The sequence below is a fragment of the Artibeus jamaicensis genome, unplaced genomic scaffold, assembly GCF_021234435.1.
Source record: "Artibeus jamaicensis isolate MK-2021 breed Jamaican fruit bat unplaced genomic scaffold, CSHL_Jam_final contig_264, whole genome shotgun sequence".
Classification (NCBI taxonomy): domain Eukaryota; kingdom Metazoa; phylum Chordata; class Mammalia; order Chiroptera; family Phyllostomidae; genus Artibeus; species Artibeus jamaicensis.
In genome coordinates this window covers 2,810,646-2,836,245 of record NW_026521576.1, presented here as the reverse complement: position 1 = coordinate 2,836,245, position 25,600 = coordinate 2,810,646, and the positions used below count along the sequence as shown (strand labels likewise).

Sequence of the window (25,600 nt, the reverse complement as noted above, 5' to 3'; positions counted from 1 at the left end):
AAAGGGCCTTTCTTTGAACTGTGTCAGCACCAGCAACTGAACATTCCTGTCCTCTCTTTTTGGGGCTCACCATGCTGCTTCTAGATAATAATATTTTTTACTTGCACTCTCAACTGTGTGGGGTGAAGAATCCTCCCTGCGGTATGGTGCAATCCCAAGTGGCACCCGAGATCACTTGCACTATCCCTCATTCTTAGTATGCTCCTGCATCTCCAGCTGTTGCACCTCAGAGCAAAACCGATCCCTGAAGTATTAAAATCTATTGCAAGGATATGAGCTCCTCCCAATGACAGACCTGCAGTGATGCCAAGCTGCTCAAGGCAACGCCAGAGGTACAGAGACCACAGCTTAGGGCTCTCCACAATGCACTCACAGGCTGATCCACCCGGGGAAAGTCCCTGATTCCCAGTTGTGATGGGTTTCCCTTGCCTGCTGAACTTCCATAAGCTCACGTATGCTTCAGGCAGGATGCATTAGAGTGCTTAGGGCAGACTCTGAGGGCCACTGTTCCCAGGTCCGAGTCACTTCTTGAGAAGTGCCACCTCAGCCAATTCATCTGTGAGCTAGCCAACATCCATGGTTGTGCCTCACTCTGAAAGGTGGTTGGAATTAAGAAAGCAGACATTTCCCTCTAGGTGCTTCTGCCATCCTCTGTCACCAAAAATTGTATGCAGCACTGGACCAGACTCTTAGAAACATCTTTATATTTTGACCACCCTACCACCCTGGCCAATATTATGTACATTTAAATTTTGACATCCTGAATTTAGAGTAGTTGTCTAAACTTATTTTTTTAGACTAAAGAATAGAAGTGTGTGGTCCAGAAAGCAAGACATTTTCCCCATTGTTTGTTTAGACCAGAACACGTCCCTGCCTCATGAGAAGACAGAATGTATGCCTCTTTTAGTGCCCAGCCACACCAAATGCCTCCAGAGTGTCTGGATAAATCACAGGAAGGGGCAGTACTCACTCATACGTCCAGCACAGGTTCATCAGATCATACATCTCTCTGGGACACCCTGGAGGGCACCCCATCCTCTCTCCTTTCTCTAGCATGGCGGAAACTTCACTTCCTTTCATCCCCTAAAACATGCAAAATGTACCTTAGCTTTTTAAACATAGTATTCAACAAAACAAAGCAATACATAGACCCCACTCTCCCCAAAAGAAACAAAAGAGTACATGACGTGTGATGTGAATTATAAAAAGTACAAAGACAGCAGCACCTAACCTATGACCTAGGAGTTAGATAAGGTTGCCCCTACGGGGAGGTATGCATGCAGGGGGCAGAGGATTTGGGGTTCTGTTCTCTTTCTTGCTCTCGGGGCTGGTTTCATGGGTGTGTCCCATCTGGGAAGGTTCAACAAGCGGTATCCCAGCATTTGTGCACTTTCTGGTATGTATATTTTGATTTAAAAAAATCTAAAAAATGTAATGAGCTCCCATTTTGATATTGGAAATGGCCATTATTTCTACTTCAACTTTAATGCTGATTTGGTTGTACCTTATATGTATCTACATGTGTCATATACAGTGAAAAAAGACATACTCTTCAGTTACCATGAAATATTTCTCTGCTACACCCACTGTGGAAAACAGTATGGGGCTTCCTCAGAAACTTAAGAATAGACTTAAAGTATGACCCAGCAATCAATCCCTCTTCTGGGAAGAATAATATTTCATCTGCAATTGCGAATAAACTGAGGTTGTATTAACTGCCCACTGTGAAAAGACAGCCAAAGACTCAAGAAGAATGCCCTGATTGTGATTTTCAGGGTGCTGCCACAATAATTGGTGCTTCTCTGTTCTGAGGGCCACATAATTAGGATGTGACACGGTAGTGGCTAACCCGATATGGCTTCTGCCCATAGGAAAACGCTTCCCACATCAACACCCCGAAGCTCCAGACGTCACTCTTGCTGGAGAACTTGTAGTAGTTGATACACTCCGGAGCGTACCACTTCACGGGCCACTTCCCATGGGTCTGGGCCTGAAAGCAATGCAAACAGAGAACTTCCATTAAGAACAAAATTGTGCACACCCATGTTCACAGCAGCACTATTCACAAGAGCCGAGAGGTGGAAGCAACACTAGTGTCCACTGACACATGAAGGGACAAATAAAATGGGGTCACCTCATACAATGAGATGTCATTCAGCCCTACGAAGGAAGAGGGTTCTGACACATTGAACAACACAGAGGAACCATGAGGTTATCTTTCACAATGCCGAGTGACATAAGCCAGTTTAGTCACAGAAAAACAAATACTGTGTGATACTCATCTGTGGGCCCTAGAATAGTTTAATTCATAGAGACAGAAAGTAGAATAAGGGTCCCCAGGGGTTGGGTAAAGAGGGAGGAATAGGGAATTAGTGCTTAATGATTATAGTTTCAGTTGGTAAGATGAAAATAATTCTGGAGATTGGTTGTAAACAAAGTGAATATTTTTAATACTACTAAACTCCATTCTTTCTTTAAAAATACTTTATTTATTTATTTTTAGAAAGAGGGGAAGGGAGAGAAAGAGAGGGAGAGAAACATTGATCTGTTGCTTCTCACATGCCCCCAAGCAGGGACCTGGTCAGCAACCCAGGCAGGTGCCCTGACCAGGAACAGAACTGGAGACCTTCTGGGTTTGCAGGATGACACCCACCCACTGAGCCACACCAGTCAGGACTGAACTGTAATTTTGAAAATAGTTAAGATGGCAAAATTCATGTGAAGTGTATTTTACCACAATTACAAAAAAGAATAAAATCATGACTCACAAAATGGCAGCGTGTGTGCATGTGTGTATGTATTTGGTCTGAATCTTAAACATTATTAAATCCTGAAATCTTAAATTTTAAATCCATCTTTTAAAAGATTCAGATAAAATTTCTTCTATCTTTCAGTCATTTTCTCTCACCTCTTCCTTTTGCCACTCACACTTCACGGAGCTTGTTGTTGCGATGCAAGAGTCAAGCCTGAGTATTATGTCATGATTATGCTCCAAGAAGAACTGGACTATTTTTAAGTGTACTTGTCTACAAGTTTTAAGCCAACACAAATTACTTGGGCATAGACTGTTTACTGGTATCCTTTTAAACTGGTTTAAACTAATTTCAAAAGTGTTGGTAAAACAATCAGAATCATGCCTACCAAAACTCTTTCCTTTGAGGCTTGGGGTTCAGTGTTGTGGGTAAGCCTTGCCTGCCTCCTGTGGATGTCACTCTGATCTGGGCGAAGTCTCCCAAAGCAGAGGGAGGGAGGGAAACTGCCCTAAGATGGGGTAGGAGAGGGCAACTTGGGACATCAAGTAGAGACCTAAGTGTCATGGTAGTTCTCTGTGTGACAAACTGATTGTACCTCTGTCTCATTCACATTATGCATTATTTATAGATTTTGATTTCTAAAGTTGTGAACAATATAAAATGGGTGTTATTTCAAGTTTATTATGAACTTTGAACTGATAAAAAGATAAACCTTTGACAAATCTTAAATGTGATGAAAGATCAGTCTCTGTCCACCACCAGCTCCAAATTCTTGTCTCCAGAGACAACTGCATTTGATAGCTTTTCTTGGGTCCTTCCAGAAAAATGCATATACAAGTATAAATATAAAATAAATACTTTTGGGAAAATAATAAAATTAGAAGTATACTCTTTTTGTTCTTTACTTTTTAATTCTTCTACTTAGCCATGTATCTTAGATATATTTCTATGTCAGTATATGTAAATAAAGATTTCAGAAGAGCTAATTGTATGCTTCATGTAAATCTTCTACAACTAATTTAACCAGTCTCCTACTGAGAGGCCATTAAGTTGTTTCCTGAGTTTTGTTATCACACATCACACTAGACATTACTGACAGTGTGCGGAGGCAAACCTTGAACACACTGTGATTTGGTTACAGATCACCACAATAAAGCGAGTCACACAATTTTGGGGGGTTCCCAGTGAATATAAGTTATATTTACACTATACTGTAGTCTATTAGGTGTGCAATAGCATTAAGTCTAAAAAACATGTACATAATTGTTGCCAGTGGAAAGTCTTGCCTCAATGCTGGTGGCTGCTGACTGATCAGAGTTGCTGAAGGTTGGAGGTGGGCTGTGTCAATTTCTTAAAATAAGATAACAGTGAAGTTCAATGCATTGACTGACTCTCCCTTTCATGAACAACTGCTCTATAGCACGGGATGCTGTGAGATAGTATTTTACCCACAGTAGAACTTCTTTCAATATTGGAGTCAATTCTCTCAGATCCAGATACTACTTTATCAACTTAAGCTTATGTAATATTCTAAATCCTTTGTTGTCTCTTCAACAGTCTTCACAGCATCTTCACCAGCAGTCAATTCCATCTTATGAAACCACTTTCTTTGCTCATTTGAGATGCAACTCCTCATCCCTTAGAAGTTTTATCATAATACTTGGAAGCAATTTAGTGACATCTCTAGGCTCCACTTGTAATTCTAGTTCTTTTGCAATTTTTAGTTCACCTGAAGTTACTTCCTTCACTGAGGCCTGGAACCTCAAAGTCATCCAATCAACTTCTTCCAAACTCCTGTGAATGTTGATGTTTTGACCTCTTCTCATGAATCATAAATGTTCTTAGAGGCATCTAGAATGGGGAATCCTTTTCAGAAGGTTTTCAATTTATTGTGCTGACCAAAAAGTCCATTTAGTTTTTTTCCATAAAATAAAAGGCACATTTTTCATTTTCACTAATAACTTTATTGATTTGTATATTTTGAGTATGTTGGTTACCTTCTGCTACTGGTTTCTAGTGGGTAGAGGTCAGGGTGCTGCTAAATATCTTCCAATTCATAAGACAGCTCCATAGCAAAGAATTATTTGGCCAAAATGTCAACAGTACCAAGAAACTTTGCAAACCACTTTTGACATGTTCATTCAGTCACAGCACCTCCTCCATATACTGTACAAATTTTTTGTTTCAGCCGTGCTTCTACTTTTCTTAAAATAATAAAGCATAATATGCTGAAAATGTTGCATATTTTCTTCCATCTCAATATTAAAATGACTGTACAAAAATTCACCAATTTTGATGTTTTCTTTTTAATGCATGTTGATATGACAGCTGTCACAATATAATTTAACAAAATTGTTTTGAATGAAGTTAAAGACAGCTAAGCACTACTAGAACCATCCTATGGAAAAAAACTAAATGAACTTTTTGGCCAACCCAATACTTTGCCCAGATCCCTCAGAGAAATCATTATTAATGAGACCTATAGAGGCCATTGTAGGGTTAATAACAGGCCTAATTTCAATATTGTTGTGTCTCAGGGTGTAGGAAGGGCCAGGGAGAAGGAATGAGAGAGGGGAAGGCTGGTCACTGGAACAACTGGAACACACATTTATTAAGTTTTCTACCTTATATGGGTACAGTTCATCTCACTCCAAAGCCATTTTAATAGTAACATCAAATTATTACTGATTACAGATCAGCATAACAAAAATAATAATGAAAAAGTTTGAAATATTGTAAGAATCACCAAAATGTGACAGAGACACATAGTGAGCAAAAGTTGTTGAAAAAATTGTGCTCATAGACTTGTGCAACAAATGGTTGCCACAAACCTTCAATCTGCAGAAAACACATTATCTGCAAAGTGCAATAAAGCACAGTGTGCTGTGTCTGCTTGGGATATCAGGCATTTGTGAGGAGCTGCTGTATCAAAGGATGTGTGGTCCACGGGCTGGTGCTGCACAGTTCAGCTGTGGTGTACACAGATCTCTGGGGGCCACGTCAACTGCTTCCTTTGCTATCATTTCTCTTTAATCCTCTTCAACTTTTTATTCTTTTCCATCTCATTTTTTTTCTGATTTCATAAGAAAAGTCCTCCATGTCACCAGCTTCTCTGAGTGTTCAGTCTCTTTTGCAGGTTCTAACATGGCTTTTAGCTTTTCATATACTGTGATAATTTGATGCACAGATATATTATGAACTGTTTACAGCAATAACATTAGCTAACACATCCTTCGCCTGACATAATTACCATTTTTGTTGTTGTTATGGTAAAAAAAAATTAGTATGTACTCTCTTGTTAACTTCCAAGCATGTAACACAGTACTGTTAATGATAATCACCATGCATTAGATCTCAGAACTTACTCTCTTACAGCTAGAAGTTTGCATCCTTTGATGACCTCCACCCATTTCCCTCCCCCACAATCTACTCTGTTTCAATGTGTGCATTTTATTTTTTGGATTCCACATGTAAGTGAGATGATAGCATATTAGTCTTTTTGTACCTGACTTATTTCACTCAGCATAATGCTTTCAAGTTTCATCTATGTTGTTGCAAATAGCGGTGTTTCCTTCTTTTTAAAAGCTGAAGACTGTGTATGTGTGTGTATATGTTTTGTACATTTATTCACGGATAGATATTCACGTTGTTTCCAAATTTTGGCCATTGTAAATAATGCTGCAAAGAACATGAGATGTTTAGAGCTCTCTAGAGATAGTGATTTTATTTCCTTTAGAAAAATAGGTAGAAGTGGCATTGCTAGGTCATATGGTAACTCTATTCCTAATTTTTTGAGGAGCTACCATACTACTTTCCATAGTGGCTGCACCAATATAGATTCCCCAGAACAGTGGGGAATGTTCCCTCTTCTCCACATCCTCTTCAACACTTATTATTTATTTTTGTCTGACAACAGCCATTCTGATAGATATGAGGTATTATTTCATTGAGTACTGGTCTTTCACCTCCTTGGTTAAATTTATTCCTACATATTTTATTTCTTTTGATGTAACTATAAATTAGGTTGTTTCCTTGATTTCTCTTTCTAATACTAAACTGTTGATTTCCTATTGTTCCAATGAACATAGTTTGGAGGATATTATTCTGAATAAAGCTAAAATTGTGATATATTAGAGTATTTCCATTTTTAACAATAAATCAAAACTTAAGAAGAATATTTTTACATAGTTATTTTTAAATCAGAAATATAGGAAACAAGTCCACATGGCAATGGCGAATGTAGCTCAGACCTAGTTTAGAAAACTGACAGGTACAAGGCATCACACAGGAGCCAGGCCCACAGATCAGCTTTCCCAACAGGGACCAGGCCTGCATTATATCTAGGCTGCTCTGAGGCTTGCTTCTGCTAAAACTCCCTCACCCTGAGTTAAGGCAACAAAAGTTTAATGCACATCTTTGAAGTTACTTCCTAAAGTCTGTGATAAACCTCTAAGGACAGAGTGTAACCAGTTCAACCACTTTTTCCCTTGCATTTGCAACATCCTTTTCTTTGTTATCCATAAGAAGTAACCAGTAACATCTTTTTCTTTGTTATTTGTAAAAGTTAATCACCTAAAGCAAACATGAGCATAATGAATGAGAACCTTCCTTGATGTATGCTACTAGAAAGCAATAAAAGCCTGTCCAGGCAAGGGTCGGCACCTGCTCTCACTTAGAGTAGCTGTGCCATCCCTTTTCTCCCCAGGACTTGTGCAGTCCATGTGAATTTGTTCATCACATCCATAACACTGCGGACACCTAGAGGGCATCAAGGAAAATTGCTTCTTGAAACCTCACTGTAATGAAATATAAGAGATACATTCTCATTTCGGATTTTTACCACCTGCTGCTTCAAGTACTGGCAAAGTTGTTCCTACCTTGTAGTAGTTTTCATCAGCACGAAGTGCTTTGGAAAGCCCAAAATCACTGATCTTGGCATAATGTTGAGTAACCAGCAATACGTTTCTTGCAGCCAGATCTCTATGCACAAAATTGGACTCCTCCAAATACTTCATTCCCATAGAAACCTGATGAACCAGTTCTATGATGTTCTTATCCTTGACATGCCTGCAAGTCAAGCATGTGATTAGTGATGGTGGATAGTAGTCCATTTCAGAATAACCAACTGTGCTCCTCACAGAGAGAGAAGGCAAGTCCACTCATTTCCCATTCTTCTTAAGCAAGATTCACAAGTGGTGACAAATAATCTAGTTTACTTATAGCTGTTTAAAAGTAAACACCATTCTCCCAGTGTTCAACTGGTCCAGTTTTTTCAAGGCTTACTTTGAATTGCATGAAAAGGAGTATAATAGGGTCATGAGACCTGGCTCAAGGCAAGCCAGGCTTCAATCAGAATCCTTGCTCTAAAATCGGATATAAAACAAATCCAACCCTGAGTGTCAGTTTTTTACCTCTGAAGTTGGGGTAACACCTTCCTCTTAAATGGAAATTAAAGACACAATCTAAGTAAAGTATAAGCATAATGTAGCAAATGGGCTTGGGTAACCAGTGGCGATTTCCATGAGTATTTCATACCAGTTTTTCCATTTCAGCAATGGCTTTAGCAGAGAGCACAGCAACAGATGTTTTCAGAATTACTTGTGGGAATGTAGAGGTCAGCCAAACAAATAAGTCATCACTGTTATGCCCTATAACATGTTTATTAAATATTTCTTGCGAAAAGCAGCAGGTTTTTCCTAGTGAGGTGATATTGACCACCAAGTAGTGCTAATTCTGTCAGTGGGCCAACACAGAGTGAACAAAGTAGAATGAAAACCAAAGCTCTCTCCCCTCCTCCAGCAAGATTCTTAGACAGTACGGGAGGACAGAGGCTTCCTGAAGAAACCAGACTACTATGTGTGCCCTTGGGTGGGCCCTGCCCCTCATAGTGTAAACTTCAGGGGTCCCTGAAGATACCTGTTCTGCTGTAAATATTTATTGAGGGGACCAAGTTCTGCCATCTCCATGACCAGCATCCAGGACTCAGCTTCACAGATCCCGATCATACGAACAATGTAAGGGTTGTCTAGCTGCTGCATGACATTGGCTTCTGCTAATAGCTCATCTTTCAGAGCCGGGTCATTGGCCTCATTTTTCAGGATTTTCACTGCTACTGTTTTCGCACCTCTGTAAAAGAAATCATAATGCATAAGACACTTTTCAAAGTGTCTCACTTTCAGGTAAATATCTTCTAGAAGTAGTGTTATACAAATAATAGCTACATAATGAAAATGTATCCAAAGAAACTGTGCTATAAATGACTAGTTTTCCAACAATGTTCTGTCATTTTATGGACAAAGAGAGTGATACTTCATTAGTTAAAAATAAAGGGATAGGGACTTCTGGCCAAGATGGAGGTGTAGGTAGACACACTGTGCCTCCTCAAACAACCAAAATAAGAACAACAACAACACAGAAACAAAGTAACAACCAAAACTGAAAGAAAATTGAACTATATGGAAGTCCAACAACCGAGGAGTTAAAATAGACACATTCATCCAGACTGGTAGGTGGGGTGGAGTTGGGAGGCCAAGTGAAGAGGGGTTGCAGCACAGGAAGCAGTGACAACGGCGTGCAAGGCACACCGGGTGTGCAAGGCGGCACCTGGCCTTGGCACCCTGGCAGTAACTGGCAGACTCTGGGTGTGGAGTGGCAATGGGCAGACGCGGTGAGGCCGTGATTGAGAAGCAGGGCACCATGCACAAGGTGGCTGACTGGGCAGCGGTCCCACATTCGCGGGCAGATAACTGGGGAGCAAGACAAATTGAGCAACCCAGGCTCCTAGCAATGAGAAATAAAGCCTCAAAACACTGATTGAAAACACATGTGGGGGTTGAGGTGCAGGGAGAGACTCCAACCTCCCAGGAAAGTTCATTGGAGAAACCCACAGGGTCCTAGAACACACACAAGCCCACACACACGAGAATCAGCACCAGAAAGGCCCAGTTTGCTTGGGGGAAGCAGCTGAAAGGGCTGAGGTGCAACAGAGAATGGAGGAAAGCACCATTTTTTCCCCTCTCTGACCTCGCCCCCATACATAGTGTCACAACCCAGCGACTTAGGTTGACCCACCCTGGTGAACACCTAAGGCTCTGCCCCTTATACGTAATAGTTGTGAACAGACCAAAACATTATGGCTCAAGCAGAAGAACAGCTCAAAGTCCCAGAGCCAATATACTTCTAAGTGACAAAGAGATAGCCAACCTATCAGATGCACAGTTCAAAACACTGGTGATCAGGATGCTCACAGAACTGGTTGATTTTAGTCACAAATTAGAGGAAAAAATGAAGGCTAAACTAAGTGAAATGAAGGGAAAGGCACAGGGAACCAATAGTGATGGGAAGGAAACTGGGACTCAAATCAATGGAGTGGATCACAAGAAAGAAAGAAACATCCAACCAGAAAAGAATGAAGAAACGAGAATTTGAAAAAATGAGGAGAGGCTTTGGAACCTCCAGGACATCTTTAAACATTCCAACATCCAAATTATAGGGGTACCAGAAGGGGAAGAGAAAGAGAGACAAGTGGAAAACTTATTTGAACAAGTAATAAAGGAGAACTTCCCCAATCTGGCAAAGGAAATAGACTTCCAGGAAATCCAGGAAGCTCAGAGAGTCCTAAAGAAGGTTTACCCAAGGAGGAACACACCAAGGCACATCATCATTACATTACCCAAGATTAAAATGAAGGAGAGAATTATAGAAGCAGCAAGAGTTAAGGGGACAGTCACCTACAAAGGAGTTCCCATCAGACTGTCAGTGGGTTTCTCAAAAGAGACCTTATGGGCAAGAAGGGGCTGGAAAGAGGTATTCCAAGTCATGAAAGACAAGGACCTACATCCAAGATTGCTCTATCCAGCAAAGTTTTCATTTAGAATGGAAGGGCAGATAAAGTGCTTCTCAGATAAGAACAAATTCAAGGAGTTCATCATCACCAAGCCCTTATTATATGAAATGTTAAAGGGACTTATCTAAGAAAAAGAAGTTAAAGAAACATGAACAGTGAAAGGACAACAAACTCACAGTTATTAACAACCACACCTAAAACAAAAGCAAACTAAGGAAACAGCTAGAACAGGAACAGAACCACAGAAATGGAGACCACAAGGAGGGTTAGCAACAGGGGAGTGAGAGGAGGAGAGAGGGGGAAAAGATACAGAGAATAAGTAGCATAGACGGTAGGTAGAAAATGGACAGGGGGAGGGCAAGAATAGTATGGGAAATGTAAAAGCTAAGGAACTTAAGACACATAGACATGAACTAAAGTGGGGGAATGTGGGAGGGAGGGGGTGTGCAGGGTGGAGGAAAATGAAGGGGGAAATGGGACAATTGTAATAACAATCAATAAAATATATTAAAAAAATAAAAATAAATAAAGGGATAGGAAGTGGAGCTGAAGAATATCCCAACCAAGTAGAAAGCCTAAGTATAACAATATTTAAATAATTTTTAAATAAACCTTACAAACTGACATAAATGGAGACCTATAATATTTTGAGATTGACCATCTCACATTACATGTAATGCATGTAAATACAACATCCTTTTAATATACAGATGCAGAAATAAAAAACATATGTTGTTAAAGCTCATAGTTAACAAAGCACGTTTAAACTGAGCTTTGTTAATTTAAGCAAGCCTCAATGAGTTTGCAAAAATTATTTTTTATTTTCTAATAAAAATATCACACAGGGCATGCTTGAACTCTTAAAAACATTCTAATATAGTGGAGTTTACATAAATAAATGGAACTCAACTATGAATGACTTGAAAAACTGAATCTTTCATCCAATTCCCACAAGTGCAGGATGTATAGCTGTTCTGTTGAACTCCAAATGGGAGAATAAAACAAGAACTATCCAATAAAACAGGTAGAATAATAGAATAGTAAATTAAGTCTGACACACATTCAGACAAGTACAGACAGCCTGAGTGTAGAACTGGACATGGGCTTACATACTGGGTGCAGGCTGTAACTCCCACACAGAGGTAGGCACAGACCATGGGCACTTCAGGAGCCCCTCAGTTCCCTCCAAAGATCATGGAACTATTGTCCCCTGGTCTCTCTGGACAGTTTATTGTTTTGCCTTCACATTTCATTCAACTCTCCATCTGGACTTGTTTTGTATATAGTACGAAGCAGGGGTCAAAACAAGCAAAAAATCTTTTGATTCTTCCCAATGTTTAAGGAAAAAATAACACCCATTGCCTCTTCCAGGACAAAGAAAAGGAAGGAAACTTTATAACTCATTTTTATAAGGCCAGCATTACCCCGAGGCTAAAACCAGACAAAGAAATCACAAGAATATAATTTACTAATAGCCCTCATGGACATAGATACAAAAATTCCATAAGAAATAATAGAAGGTCCAGTGAATTCTGAAAAATATATTATGAATATTTAATTCATGAAAAAGATGAGTTTATTCAAGGTGGGTTTTATATTTGAAAATCAATCAGTGTATAATTTACCACATTATACAATAAAGGAGATAAACTTATGTTTATTCCAGCAGAAGAAAAAAAGTACTCAATAAAATGTAATACACATTCATGATTAAAAATAAATCTCTCAGAAAAGAATAAAGGTGAACTCTCTTCATCTGATAGGAGCAGCTATAAACCTAACAGTGAAACACTGACAATTCTCCCCTGAAGTCAGGAATGAGAAGGGAGGCTACAGTCACTTCCATCCTCTGCTGAACCACAGTTCCTGGCTGATACCATAAGGCAAGAAAGAAACATGACAAGTATAAGGATTAAACAGGGTGAAATGTCATTCACAGATGATATGCTGTGGGTCAAAGACTACACAGATAAGCCCTAGAAATAACAAGTTAGAAATAATAGGTGAATTCAGTAAGGTTGCTGGGTATCCGGTCAACAGCCAAAACCATTTATATTTCTATATCAAACCAACACTAGAGCTAAAAATTATACCATGTATATTAACATCAAAAGTACTAAATACCTACAAATGAATCCAGCAAAAAAGTTTTGCAAGACCTCAACACAGAAAAGTATTAAATAACTCTGCTAAGAGAAACCTGAGACAAATTACAGATGACTCAAGGAAATGGAGAGTTGGGTCATGTTTACTGACTGGAAGACTCAGTACTGTGAAGAACTTGTTGTGCCCCAAGCTGATCTTTAAGGCTTTTCCTCTTCCCAAACCCTCTAGCTGAATTTATGCGTAAGGGGGATCCTCCAAAATACAAATTTATTTATAAAAGTTGTGCATTTATTCTTAAATGTTTAAGCTTCAGTCACCTTCAAAACACTCTCCACTTTATGCAATGCACCTATGAGATGTTTTTTCCACTGCTCAAGGCAGTTTTTGAACTTGTTGATTTTGAATCTTTTTAGTGTTTGTGCTATTTTTTGTTTCACCTCTTCCACATTGGCAAGATGTCCCTTGGAGGACTCTTTTCATCCAGGGAAACAAAAAAAGTTGTTCTCAGGGTGAGATTGGGTGGATAGGGAGGGTGAGGCATGGGGGTCATAACATTTTTGGTCAAAAACTGCTGAATACTCAGTGCAGTGTGGGCAGGTGCACTTGTAAATCCCCCCTCATGAAATGGGCAAACACATGAAAAGAATCTTCAAAAAAAATTCACTGAAGCTGAACACAGCCTCTTGCAACAATGCCTGCTAGTACACCGATACAGTTGGGTTCCTAGAACACTCACCTAGCTGGGGAAGTCTGTACTACAAGGAGATGCCTTCCTGAAGATAATTCTGGTTTTTTTGGATGTCCCCTCCTTGGTATCTATAATCATGTTTGTTAATTTACATATATAGTTAAGGCAGAAATTTAACTATCACAAAGTAGTTGTGAAAATGTATGCCTTAATACAGGATAATTTAAGCTCATTTTACAAAATGACTGTGGTATATATACATATATTTTAAATAAGTATATTACTCAAAAATACACACACACACATTTAAAACATACACACATGCACACACAAAAGTAGCAGGATTGAAAGCAAGACTTTCTGTGCTTTTATCTAAATTTTTGACTGCTGAATTACATAAATTACCTACTTAAAAATAATTTACAAAAATTTCCTAAATTTAAAATATCATCTAACAACAACCAGTGTTTTCACTGCACACTCCATGTAGGTGGTCTTTCAAAGACCAAATGAAGTACAAAGAGATTTTAGTAGTTTAGCAATTCTAATTGTTATAAAATATACTATTATTTGAGATTATAGGATAAAGCAAGTAAATAATCATACTAATAATATTTGGAATTAGGACATTTCTGGGAAAGAGAATTGAGACACCATTTTAAAAATCAAATAAAATAAGTAGACTACATTGTTACCGAATGACTGCATTTTAGTTAAATAATACATGGGTGCATGTGTGTGCATACAGAGATCTTATACACACATACACTACAGTTAGTTAACAGTAGTAGTGTTTGGGTAGTACAAAGAGGACACTTTTATATTCTTATGTTTTGATTGTCTCTATTTTCTGATTCTCTACACAACACATGTACTATGCCCAAACTAACATAATTATTATATGCATACTTATATGCATACCCACATAATGGATATTTTCATGGTAACTCTATCAGAAATGAACAAATATTATATTGTTAATAAAAACAGATTTAGCTATGGTGGCTACATTTTCTGTTTGGGATTAAGTGAACTTAATATATGCATATTTCTAGCATGTCAGCTCACATGAGAGTAAGAGTGGTGTGATGGTGCAAAGCTTTAACTTACTTTTTCATCTGGTAATAGCCCTTCTTCACAGTGCCAAAGTTACCAGAGCCCAGTTCTTTGTCCTCCAGGGTCAGCAGCTTCCGGTCTAGGTAGACCTCCTTGGGCCTGATCTCCTCGGGGTCTGCATAGGGGCTTTCATATACTTCTGTGTCCATGGGCAAGGCTTCTCTATGGGCTTCTGCAATGAATTCAAGAAACATAGAATCCTGGGACTGGATCCTTAGTGCAAACCCCAGCATCTACCACTCCTACCTCCTGTGTGGTCACGGCTTCCCTTTCAAGATCTTGGCTACTTTGGGTAGTTAGGGTGCCAGTGAGTACTAGAGGTATGGTCTCACCCAGTTTGTAGGGAGGCAGTAAAAAGCCCCTCATGCCCATTGTACTTGACTCTCATTCTTGCATTAACATTTATTAAGAAAGGGTCTTTCATGCCAGAGGCAAAGACAGGTGAGCCTTCCTTACAAGCTGTGGTGACTTACTGTGTCTGAAAATGTTGACCCTCCTTCCATTGATAGCTGCAGTCTATGTCACCTTGCCTTAGTGGCTTTTGTAACTTTGTCAACTAATGGAGCCTATCAGAAGTGATGTTGATGACATGTTCAGGAGAGGTGATAAAAAGCTTATTTTCTAGAAACTGACTCTTGAAGCTTCAGATGTCATACAAGGTGTCCAACTGCCTTGGCACCTTCTGGGCTGTGAGACAGCCCAAGTCATATGGAAAGACCAGGCTGAGAGGCCCCAACATTATAGATGGAAAGGGGCAGATGCAAGCTGACCCCCAGCCCCCGGCCTCACCATGGCTTCCACCCCTGCTGGCCTAATCTGACTGTAAGAGGCCTTGAACCACAACCACCCAACTGAGCCCTGCCCAAATTCCTGACCTGCACCAGATGAGGAGAGATCAATGAAATGACTGCTGTTGTTTTAAGCTACTAAGTATTGGGGTCGTTTTTATAGCAATGAACAGGCCAAGTCACCAATAAAAAATGACCTGGGGTCACCTAGAGAATCCAAGAAGGTCATCCAGAGGTTTCGCTTCTGATAACAAGTCTAGTAGAGGGCTACTGAGTTTCCTAAGGGCAGTCACCCTGAGCTGCAGCCTCTGCGGCCTCATACAACCACAATTCCCTAAACATGTCTACAGTTCCAACAGCTCAGACATCTGTTCCAGTTCTCCCAGCCACCCATTTACTGCACTCAGCTGAAATGTATTTCAGTGCACACAAACATCTTTGCAAGAACATAGTACTGAAAATATGAACTTTGAGTAGTATTGTACTACAAGACATGAGTTTTGAAGAAGAAGCACTGAATAACACTTTCAATGTGGTCAGTTCATTGTGAGGGAGGCTGTGTGGACTGCTTCATCTGGCAGTAAATGGTGACTGAAAGGGCATCTCTCACCTCTTTCTGCAGCCCGGGACCCTCGGTCTGGCTCATAGGGGTTGAACGTCACAGAGCTCTCTGGCCAGGTCCCCTGAGACGAGGTGGCCTGAAGCACACAAATAAAATGTCACCTTTCTTCACTGATACTCTGTTGAGTTGACATAATTATTTTTATTTTCAAGTAATCACATTTAACATATACAGAGAAAACAAAGGGAGGAATGAGAAAGAAAACAGGAAAAAAACAACATGGCTTATCTCACTCTTCAGGCAACTGCTTAGATCCTGTGAGGGCTGTGTGGAGCTCACAATCCCATAACTTGTAACTTGCAGGGCCTGCCAGCGTCTCAGATGCTGCTAGGAGTAGTCACCCAATCATTCAGGCAGAATTCCTTCTCTGTTACAGCTCTTTCAAATCCTATCTGCACCTCCCAAAACACACTGCAGGTATTCTTTATCCTCTTGCATTCATTTTCCTCCATTAACTCTTTCAATTATACTATATGGAGGTTATTTCAAAACAAACATGAAATATCTACTGACTGCTCTACCCACTCCCTAATTCCAAAGTATCTATACAGCTGGAGCTTTGGACTCTGCCTTTAGCTTTCCTGAAGACCTAGTGACATTTGGGTGATGCCAGAGGGTAGCACTGGACACCCAGTAACCATCATCATCGTCATCAACGACTCTGTGAGGTTAAAAGCCTCTTGCTAACCTGAGAAGAGCCTCTTACTAACCTGGGTACAGTAATTCTTCCTGTACCCAGAATAGGTAAGTGAAGTGTATCAAAGCAAAGCTTTGCTGGCTGTTATTGCTGGCATTAATTTGCATCATGAAATCATAGGGGGGTAAATCTAATCTTGATATTCTATAACCTTTTCCCTTTGAAAGTCTCTATCTCAAGTCAGCCTTACCCACCCACAAGGGTATTGCTACTAAATTTGGCTCATAGGAGAACCACGATTTGAACCATTTGTTTTTGGTGTGTGTTGAGTATAAATTTTATGTATCCCTTGACCTTATTACTGCCCAAGCAGTGGCCATGAAGAAATGAGATACAGCCAGATTTTGGATTTGTTTAAAGAAACAGACATTAAGCTGAATTGTACACAGTCACTTATCTCCTGGCACATACTGGTATCCCTGACTGCCTTCCTGATGGCACAGTGCCAGGAACCAAAGATACAATAATGATATCACAATGTGCCACAGCCACCACCTGGCCACTTGTCTCCTAAACCTGGCTTCCTTCTTCATGCTGTCTACTGTGCACTACAGAGCCACTACTAACAGTGACAAAGGCCTGTCTGATGTGGCTAAAGGACACTTGCTTTCATGTGTCAACAGGATGCCACTGGATCCATTTTCTCATGACTATTTCAGCATTCTAACCGAACTGTTTATAGAAGTAGCTATGACAGATCAGGTGTGAAAATGGAACCTAAGTTCCAGGGGACACAGTAATTCATTAATGGCATTAGAGCTTTGTGAGGCCCACTGCTCATGCTTAATAAAAATGTGCCAAACAGACACGTGAAGGATAATGAAGCTGGGAGATGTGAAGTGTAAACTCATGTGATTTAAAATTCTCTTTCTAGTCTTTATGGCTAACAGAGGGAAAGAGGAGTGCATAATTCCAAATGACAATCTACCTTTTTCAGAAACTTTCATATGATTATGGGACTATTGGATGTACTGCGAGTTCTGTCTCATTTGCTGAGACATGAACTCACTCATGTGTCTCACTGTCACATGTCTCACTCATATAATCCCCCCGTGTCAGCTGAAATGTCCTATGAGAAACTAGCAGTTCCCAAGCCTCTCCATTCCCACCTTTGCTTGGTTCCCTCCTGCAATCAAACTCCAAGATAGAAATAGTTTGCAAATTAAAAAAAAAAAAGCCTCTTTTTGGTTCACATTCTATCACTTCAACTTCTCTGATTTTTCCTGCAGGTAGGTAAGTTGTGAGCTGCACAGACAAAACTTCAGGATACCAGGACACAAAGAGGGCCCCTTCCCTTCACTTTAACTCCTCCTGCCCTCTGCCTACTTAAGATCATATCCTGGGGCTGTTGCCTCTTCATCCTGAGAGAGAATGTTCTCCAGGGCAGGAGGACTTCATAAAAGCTGTTACAATTAAGCCAGAACGCAATTATCTGACATATGACTCCTGTGAAGAAGAACTTTAAAACAGAGGTGACGTGTAAAAAAAAAAAATACTGGAAACTACATGAGGGCCACAGGACTAAGAATGAGTAGTGATAAACACAGCAAATTTGCCCTGGACAGAGTAATGCATACTTGGGTGGGAGGTGGGGTGTGCATCCGGGTCTGTCTGGACAATGGACAGGAAATGGATTGGGGGTCACCTGTGAAAGGTGGGGACATGTTTTCACCCAAGGTGGTTCAGGACTTGATTTTGGCACTGCCCGCCCAGACCACCACATGGTTGCAGCCTTCAGAGACTGGCTGAGCGTCACAATGCCCTCAATGACCACTGCAGCTGGCCACCTGGACCCCTTGCTCCTGCCTGCACCAGGACAGAGGATGGCGTTACACTTGGGAGGACATCCTATGGAAGACACAGGAGGTTTCCTTTTGTGTCAGTTAAAAGGGCAGTGGTAACTTCATGGTGAAGATGAAAATGCGGAAAGTACTGGATAAATATGTCACTTAGGAGAATGGCAGGAACAACAAAAACATGAAATCAAAATGTTTGGGGGAAAGAAATATTTGAGGACTTTATGAAGAATGAGATCTGAGGCATATTGGTAAATTATAACAGTACTGATTAGTATTTTTAAGGAAGTTTTAATTTAATAAAAAGCATATTGTTGTTTTACTATACCCCTAGTCATTCAGTCTGCTTTTTATTTGATATTTATTTTGCCGTAATCAATAGTATCACCTTTTCTGCTTTGAGCACATGGCATAAATGAATGTTGACAATTGCTTTTTTCCCTATTTTTGCTAATACTCAAAACAAGTCAAATTGGCAGGATACCACTAGATGGCACTAGCTACCTTAGCTTTCTACCTTGCAAAGAACAAGTTGTGGTTTTCAAGTTTTATAAATTCTGGTAAAAACAGATCACTCCACCATAACAAAATATAAATTAGGTTATGTTATAAATTATAATTACAAATCTCTTTTTTTCCAGGGTCAACTGCAAGTAGAAAATGTATTTGACAAATATTCATTGAGTGCCTACTTTTAAGAAGTGGGGATTCAGAAGTTAACACAAGAGAAAAAATCTGAGAAGCACTTTATCTGTCCTTCCATTCTAAATGAAAGTTTTGCTAGATAGAGCAATCTTGGTTGTAGGTCTTTAGATTTCATGACTTGGAATACCTCTTTCCAGCCCCTTCTTGCCTGTAAGGTCTCTTTTGAGAAATTCGCTGACAGTCTGATGGGAACTCCTTTGTAGGTGACTGTCTCCTTATCTCTCGCTGCTTCTAGGATTCTCTCCTTCATTTTAATCTTGGCTAATGTAATGATGATGTGCCTTGGTGTGTTCCTTCTTGGGTCCGAGTGTGTTCCTTCTTGGGTCCGACTTCTTTGGGACTCTCTGAGCTTCCTAGATTTCCTGGAAGTCTATTTCCTTTGCCAGATTGGGGAAATTTTCCTTTATTACTTGTTCAAATAAGTTTTCCACTGGTGGCTGTTCCTTTCCCCCTTCTGGTAGCCCTATAATTCGGATGTTGGAGCGTTTAAAGATGTCCTGGAGGTTCCTAAGACTTTCCTCATTTTTTTGAATTCTTGCTTCTTCACTCTTTTCTGTTTGGCCATTATTTGCTTTCTTCTGGTCCACTCCATTGATTTGAGTCCCAGTTTCCTTTTCATCGCTATTGGTGTCCTGTGCAATTCCATTCATTTCAATTAGTTTCGCCTTCATATGTTTCTCTAATTTGTGGCTATAATCAACCAGTTCTGTGAGGATCCTGATGACCAGTGTTTTAAACTGTGCGTCTGAGAGTTTTGCTATTTCTTCATCGCTTAGATTTATGGGCTCTGGGGCTTTGAGATCTTCTTGAGCCATTTTTGGTCTGTTCATGCCCATTAAGTATGAGGAGCAGAGCCTTGGACTCCCAGGTCGCTGGGTTGTGACGCTATATGTGGGGGCGTGGTCAGAGTGGGGAAATGGCGACCCCCTCTGCTGTTTTTCGCGCCGCTGGGTGAGCAGAGCCTTAGGTGGTTCACCTGGGCAGGGCCATTCAGGTCGCTGGGTTATGATGCTGTATGTGGAGGAGGGGTCAGAGCAGGGAAATGGTGGCGCCCTCTGCTGCCGCTTGCTGCGGGGGCCTACTGAGTCCTGTCTAATCGCCCACTCCCTCGCTGGTCTATCTGCACACGAATGCACGTCAACCCGCTGCCCTGCTCCCTCGCTGTTTCCCCAGGGTCGCTGGCTGGGTCGCTCACTAGGTCCAACCCTGTGCCTGGGTTCTGCGTGCCTGAATCTGTCTGACCGAGTTTTCCTGTGCAACCCCGCTCCACCAGCTGCTGGTTTCGCTCCTCTTACTGGTCAGGCTGAAGAATTTGTTGTTATCAGACTTCCAAAAAGTTTAATTTTCTGTGTTCTGGCTGTGTCTTCTGTTGCTAATATTTAGTTGTCTCTAAACTTGGTTGTGTGAGAAAGCACGACGTCTCCACCTATGTCTCCATCTTGGCGTAACTAAGTTATATGTGCTTTTAATTTACATGGGTATATGAAAATACCGTTCTGAGAGACGGCATCATTTCACAGTCCAACAAAGTGTGGAAATGCTTGTTTACCACACCTCCGCCGCCCTTTGTGATGCTGTGCTGTTTTAGTTGGGTTCAGTTTCACAGGTGGGCTTAACAGAGGACCACAGTTTTAACTTGCATATCTTATTAGAAAATGGAACATCTTTACCTATGTTTATTTATATTTGCTTTACTATAATCGACCTACTGACATTTTCTGTCCAATACCCTGTTAAAGAGTTAAAACTTTTATTGATTTTAGACTCTTATATATTAAAGATAGTAATCTTACACATATCATTATTACAATACTGCCAGTTTATTATTTGTTTTGCTGATGTTACGATTCTTATCCACAATTCCTTATTTTTATGTAGCCTTACTAATATTTTCTTCAACTTTCTTTAGACATGTTGTACTTTACTCTAAAGACCTATTAAAACTCACTTACTAGATTTTACTTTGGTCAATGTGAGTAACATGAGCTGGCTTCAGCCAGCCTGGGACAATGATGGGGTGGGAGAAGGGCTCGTCTCCTCACAATCCCAGCTTCTTTATATGTCCACCTGGCTAGCCTGAGCTGAAGTCCATTTTTGCATCAGACCATGATCTTGAGTTTGCTGGCAAGGGATTTTGCAGATGTAATTAAAATCCCTAAGTTGTTGATTTAAATTAGTTGATTATTTTGGGTGAGCCTGGCTTACCCAGCTGAGAGTCCTTAGAAAAGAATTGCAGCTGTCTGAGAGAGAAAAAGGCAGGGAGGGGCACAGCTGATCCCTGGCTGTGGGTGACACTTTCAGTTGTGCCTGAGGGGTCCCATCCTGCCCTGATTGTCCCTTCCTCATGGCCTGCTTATCTAGCCCCTGCAACTGTGTAAGGTAAGTTCTTGTGTTAAATCTATATATGTGTGTGTTGATATATATATGCATATATTACACATATATGTGCATGTGGGTACTGTTATGCATGTACATGTATGTATTATATATGTACCTGTATGTATATGTGAGGGCATATCTGTTTTATGTATAAATCTTTGACTGGTCATGCTCCCCTGGTTGAACTCAATGATGATATACCTGCAAACCACAGAATTAAGATAAATGTGGAATGCTGTGCCTACTTTGTTCACAGTGAAACTGCTCACCTCTGGACTGCACCTGAGCTGGGGGACATTGGCACACAGGCTTTGGGTCATTATGAAGAGCATAATGAATAAACAGGGGTACTAACTGGAGGTGTGGCCCTCATCCACAGTGGGCTTCTCTGTGGCTGCCAGGCAGACCCTGTGAATGGACTGGCCAAAAAAGTTGGGGGAGCGAGTGGTTTTGAGGCTGCTGATGGGACACCAGCCACATTGTGTGTCTTGCCCTGTGTCATTCTGTGAAGCTTTGTCAAAGCAGCATTTGATTAACAACTCTAGTATCTTGAGTTTGACTGCCACACCATAGTGGAAAGTCACTAATGTGAACTGAATTTGTGATCATAACCTTGAAAGGATTATTTATAACAGCAAAGCACCATAAATCAGAATACACTTTGAATCATCTTAGTTGATGGGGCTCCATCTGGCCTATTTTCTACTGGATTATAGTCCTATCAGGTGCCATCCTGGCACCGAGTGGAGCCCTCTCCCAGGGAAGAGGCAAATGCTGACAGGAGGCCAGGCCAGGTGGGCTAGAGGTGGCAGAAGTTGAGGGGTTTGCCTTGGATCATGGGAAACGTGGACCTTTCTAAGTTTAAAGTCTTGGTCACCTCCTGGCCCTGATATTGAAACAAAAATCAAATTGTGGAGCAAAAGGAACACTGACATAGAGAATGTATCATCTTGACAACCTGGTTCTCTACTCCTAACATGCAGCCCTCTTATGGGCAGCCCTCATTGTCACTACCAGAAGTGACCCTTTTGTGGGCTGATCCATACTGACTGGGAGTGCAACATTAGAATAAAATTATTATTCAGGTTTATCACATTACTTTCCCCTCAAACATTACCTTAAATTCACTTCTGTATGGTCTATGTTCTATGGCCACTAAGACTGAGAATGTCTTGAGTATGACTGCCCTCTTGGAAAATTTTTACTAAACAAGATTTCAGGGCTTTTATGCTTTTATGAGCAGACATCTCCAAATACTCAGAATTTATTTATTAAAAATTATGTATTTATTCTGACATGTTTAAACTTCAGTCATCTTCAAAGTACTTTCCATCTGATGCAATACACCTATCAAGACATGTTTTTTCCACTGCTCAAAACAGGTTTTGAATTGATTAATTTTGGTCGATTTTAGTGCTTCTGCCATTTTTTGTTTCACCTCTTCCATGTCAGCAAAATGGTTATTTCTAATCCTACAATTCCATCCCATCTTTATATATGTTATATTTAAAGTTTGGTGCTGGAAATTTACAGCCATAATGAAGTTATTGAAGCACTTTAGGAAATATACACACTTAGGCCTTCACTGTGCAGTACTCACAAAACCTTGGTGTTTCATCCACCAACGTGATTTATATCATTAGTTACCATAATACTGCAACACACAATTCTGGCAACTCTAAAGTAACTTGTCTCACTTGTAAAAGACTTTCCAACATGAGAATCAGCTCCCACTTATCATGCTGACTGAGTTGACTTTCAAGCACGCGTCAGCAGAGATAGCATGTGCATAGTATGGACTTTGCAGCAAAGTGGCCAGGACCCACATGGAAAGCACAGTGTATGCCCAGGTGGGCTACCCATGAGGGCTACACATGGCAGAGACGTGGGGCCAGAGCAGCAGGAAGGGCAGGGCAGCGCACATGGAGGGCAGCTAGCGGGCGGAGCACAAGTGCTGAGTGCGGGTCAGTCCTGCTACTTGGGGACAGCAAGCAGGGGATGTTTTAGCACCTTTCTGTGGCCAGGCTTTGGGAAGGAGTATGATTTGATTCTTGAGATTATTCCACCCGCTGACCAAGTCTAGAAACCATAATGGCAAAGAGGAACAGTAAATGTTTTAGAAAACAAATAAGGCTAGGTATATAACATGCTGTTTTAACTGGCTTTATAATCATAACACCAAACCCTCCAGCTTTTGCTGATGTGACTCAGTTGATCATTAGGAATATTTCAAGGAAAGTTGAGCACCTGAGCAGGAGGACCTAGAAGAGCATTTGAGTGCTATTTCCCACAATAGGCTATAAAACTAGAGCTGTTACATTAAATGGACTATGATGCATAGAGAATTATTAAGTCTTAAACTCAAATAAATCATTGTGAAGAAACTAAAAGATAATTTGCTCTTTTTTTTTTTTTAGTTGTTCAAGGTTACAGTCCCATGTGCTTGTGGGAATTCACTGAGTTAAACACTTAGGGCACATTCATTTATTTTTTCTGTATATATCTCATCTGTCCATAAAAAAATTGTTCTAAAAAAACCCTAAAAAAAACCCCTAACTTCTTGGAGCCAGTAGGTGATAGATGGCTAAATATAGGGCTTGGTATTGTTTTAGTTATCAGCACCAATTTATCCTTGAGGACAAAAAATCAGTTTCTAGGCACACACATGTAGAGCTGACAGGCCCAAGAGCCATGAAAAGAGTAAAATAAAATGACCCCTTAAAAGTGTCATATCTTAGACATCGATCCTAAAGTTCACTGACAGTTTAGCAAATTCCAGGTCCCCCAAACTGGTGACAGGTGCTGCTCCTGGAGAGACCCCAGTTTCAACACAGGGCACAGCTCCTGAGCAGTCCCTGGTCTCCATGGGGCCAGAAAGTGCATTCTGCTCTCTGCAGACTTTAAGGGCTAGTAGACAAAAAGTGAAGTGTAGAGCACACAGCCCATAGAGAGGTAATTGCTACACTTCATGGATGGCATGAATGGGAACTGAAGATCCACAGTGAGGTCCTCCGGGAGGAGCAGAAAACCAAATCATGCTTTGAGTCTAAAACCGTGCGGCAGTGCATCACTATCGGAGTGAGGAAGGCCTGGGATCCTCTCTCTGTAGGGGCACCAGGCACACTTTGGGCAAACCTGCATGGAGAAGTATGGATGGGCCACATTCTTACCTCCTGCTGACAGGGCAGGGGAGGTGGGTTCTGACCTAGTGCCCGAATCTACACTTCTCTAGGGCTCCTCTCTGATGTTACCCTTTCCTTAGCCTTCCTTGGCCACACTACTCTCAAGCCAGCTCTCCTCAAAAGGGCAACACCCCTAATAACAATGTCTTGGTTGATTTAACCAAACAAATTGGGCAGAAAACATCACTGAGATGTTATAATGCCAGACCTTGGTTGTTGTACCAACCAAGGTCATGTTGATCATGCTCATGTGCCCACACAAGGGCTTCAAGACTGAGCTTGAAATCTGCCATGAAGCATATTTCTGAGTTAACATTGGGTTTCATGGTCATTTTATATACTTTTAGCAAATGGAGAGAATTTAACCTACAAAAAAAGTTAACTTGGTTAACTTGGAACTAGAATCAGGCTGATGCTAGCTGACATCAGCAATACCAGTTTATCAAGTCTGATAAAACAATAATCACCACTACTCCTGTTAGCCAAAACATGCTTTCCATTTCACTAACACACAACTGCTTTACCTTCAGAGGTACTTCTAGTAACACTTACCCCTGGATGGGAACTTGGAAGTTGCGGACGACTTCCAAAATTATTTCCTGGTGAGAAAGGGGGATGATTACTGCCCTATCAGTGAAAAGCATCACCTACCCCCTTCCCAAAGCAGATCAATCAATGCGATTATAAAATCCTGCTTCTTGAAAAGCAGGTATAGTTTCTTCATACATTTCTTTTTATTGTTTTACTCAACTTTCTCACCATGCAATCAGCACTAGTTTTTTTTCCTTTTGAATTAGTGTTTCAGATTTTAGAAGACACTGTTCTTTACATATTTTTATTTAGTTATTTTTCAAGTATAGTTTTTTGTCTATTTCTCCCACCCCAGCCCCCCCACCCCGTGCTCCCCACCTCCCTCCCATTT

General features: G+C 40.7%; 1 protein-coding gene across 8 annotated transcripts in view; it reads right to left on the bottom strand.

Annotated features, from left to right (window-relative positions):
- SYK (spleen associated tyrosine kinase) overlaps positions 1-25,600 on the bottom strand; it is an 83,094-nt gene that overhangs the window by 6,125 nt on the left and 51,369 nt on the right. For 6 of the 8 annotated variants that reach the window (XM_053662629.1, XM_037126387.2, XM_037126388.2 and 3 more), the window contains 8 exons: positions 25,231-25,277; positions 23,507-23,575; positions 15,908-15,995; positions 14,504-14,681; positions 8,670-8,879; positions 7,631-7,820; positions 1,850-1,990; positions 971-1,083 (listed from right to left, as the gene is read on the bottom strand). In XM_053662629.1, coding sequence (XP_053518604.1) covers positions 971-1,083; positions 1,850-1,990; positions 7,631-7,820; positions 8,670-8,879; positions 14,504-14,681; positions 15,908-15,995; positions 23,507-23,575; positions 25,231-25,277 — 1,036 coding nt within the window. The remainder of the gene's footprint in view (positions 1-970; positions 1,084-1,849; positions 1,991-7,630; positions 7,821-8,669; positions 8,880-14,503; positions 14,682-15,907; positions 15,996-23,506; positions 23,576-25,230; positions 25,278-25,600) is intronic. The other 2 variants (XM_037126390.2, XM_037126391.2) reach the window with 1 other exon arrangement.